The sequence below is a fragment of the Penaeus monodon genome, chromosome 21 (assembly GCF_015228065.2).
Source record: "Penaeus monodon isolate SGIC_2016 chromosome 21, NSTDA_Pmon_1, whole genome shotgun sequence".
In the NCBI taxonomy this organism is placed as follows: domain Eukaryota; kingdom Metazoa; phylum Arthropoda; class Malacostraca; order Decapoda; family Penaeidae; genus Penaeus; species Penaeus monodon.
Window position 1 is genome coordinate 38,644,894 of NC_051406.1, and position 1,787 is coordinate 38,646,680.

General features: G+C 44.7%; 1 protein-coding gene across 1 annotated transcript; it reads left to right on the plus strand.

The window, feature by feature from the left end:
• Positions 1 to 578: 578 nt before the first annotated feature.
• Positions 579 to 1,441, plus strand: LOC119586479 (partner of bursicon-like; the record flags this gene model as incomplete). The annotated part of the gene is given in 1 exon segment (XM_037935216.1): positions 579 to 1,441. A coding segment is annotated over 1 exon segment (168 nt), but the record flags the coding sequence as incomplete, so codon positions are not given.
• Between the last annotated feature and the right edge of the window lie 346 nt (positions 1,442 to 1,787).

Genomic DNA, 1,787 nt, shown 5'->3' on the forward strand with positions numbered 1-1,787 from the left:
GTACATATTATAGTGGGTGGTAAAAAACTTTATCTTTTTCTCTTCTCCAGTTGGTGTAAATGTGTTTGTGTGTGCATATATCTGCATGTGTGTTTATAAGTGATTTTATCCCCGTATTTCTTTCCCCTTCCTTCGCCTCCTTCTCCCTTCACTCTTCCATCGCTTCCTTTTCCCTTCCCTCTCGCTTCGGCTCCATCTTCGTCTCAACCTAACGCCGTCCTAACCCCGCCCCCCCACTTCCCGTTTTCCTCATCTCCCTCTTTTTTCGCCTCCCTCTAACTTCCCTCTTCCTCCGCCAACCGTTCCCCTTCTCCGTTTCTCCCTCTTCCTTCTCTTTTTTTCGTCCCCATCTCCTATCGCCTGCTTCACCCTTTCCTCTTCCTCCACCTCTCCTATCGCCTGCTTCACCCTTTCCTCTTCCTCCACCTCTCTCTTCCTTCCCCTCCTTCTCTCTTTTTTCGCCCCCCTCTCCTATCGCCTGCTTCACCCTTCCCTCTTCCTCCACCTCCCTCTCTCTTCCCTCTTCCTACGCCTCCCTTTTAACTCTGCCTAACCCCATCCTCCCGTCTCTTCCCCAGGACTGCCGCTGCTGCCGCGAGACCCACCTCCGGGCGCGCGACGTGGTGCTCACCCACTGTTACGACGGTGACGGCAACCGCATCACTGGCGACAACGGCAAACTGACCGTCAAGCTGCGCGAACCTGCGGACTGCCAGTGCTTCAAGTGCGGGAATTCGATCCGATAAGGAGTTCGATCCCACTCCGATGCCCGGTTGCCGTGTTGGAACTCAACCCGACGTGTAACTGGACGTTCGACCTCTGCTCTCGATTGATAACATAGCCCTACCTCTGCGATTTATTTTTTGATCTTCAGTGATAAGCAGCATGGCGATTTTCAATCACGACAGTTTAATGAATACAAGTATAGTTACAGCAGTGCTACGGGCAAGCGTCCAAACTCTCATTATCATTCTTCAAATTTAGCAAGTGATGAATAGAGATTAATTCATCTGTTTCTACCATGGGGGAAATTCCATTGTAAAATCCATCATGACGAATTTTCAAAATAAAGAAATCCTGAAATTTCGAGAGCAATCGAAACATTCACATACATAATCAATTATCACTGTTATATTCATCCATAACTTCACTTTTTACCCCTTTGTCATTTATGTCAAATAATACTCATAGAAACACATATATATCATAAAACAACCTTCCTTCTTGTAAAACATGTTTATATAATGATCTAGTAATGTTTCTTAGTCTAGTCGATGTAGCATACTTGAAGAAAAGGAGGAAAAGGACACATCAAAAGGTCTGAAACGTGTGCGTGACAAGTTCCTTTCCATTCAAATTTTCTTGCATTTTTTCTACGTCTGGCAAATTGTCTATGGCTTACTTGTGCAACTTGAAATAAACTGTTATCTAACAGGCATGATATTTTTATAAGTTTACCCTTAAAATAACTAAACGCCCAGAAGTTCCAGAGATTTTAATGCCTCGTGTGGGTAAAATCTAGTCAATGCACGGGTAAGCTGATGGCTGATCAATTAGTCTGTAAGAAACCAAAATGATGTGCGGGCGGAGTGCTGGATATGGTAATTAATGAACAGCAATGGCCATTTACTAGTTTCCTTCACTCATCAAAAGCATAACTAAAACCTAGTCATGTAATACACTTGGTGGCATCTTTAAAACACAAGGCGGAAGAAGCAATTCGATTATTTGTCCAAGAGTGTTTGATGACAGACAAAGCCCTCGCACCTGCTGGACGGTGCTCGATC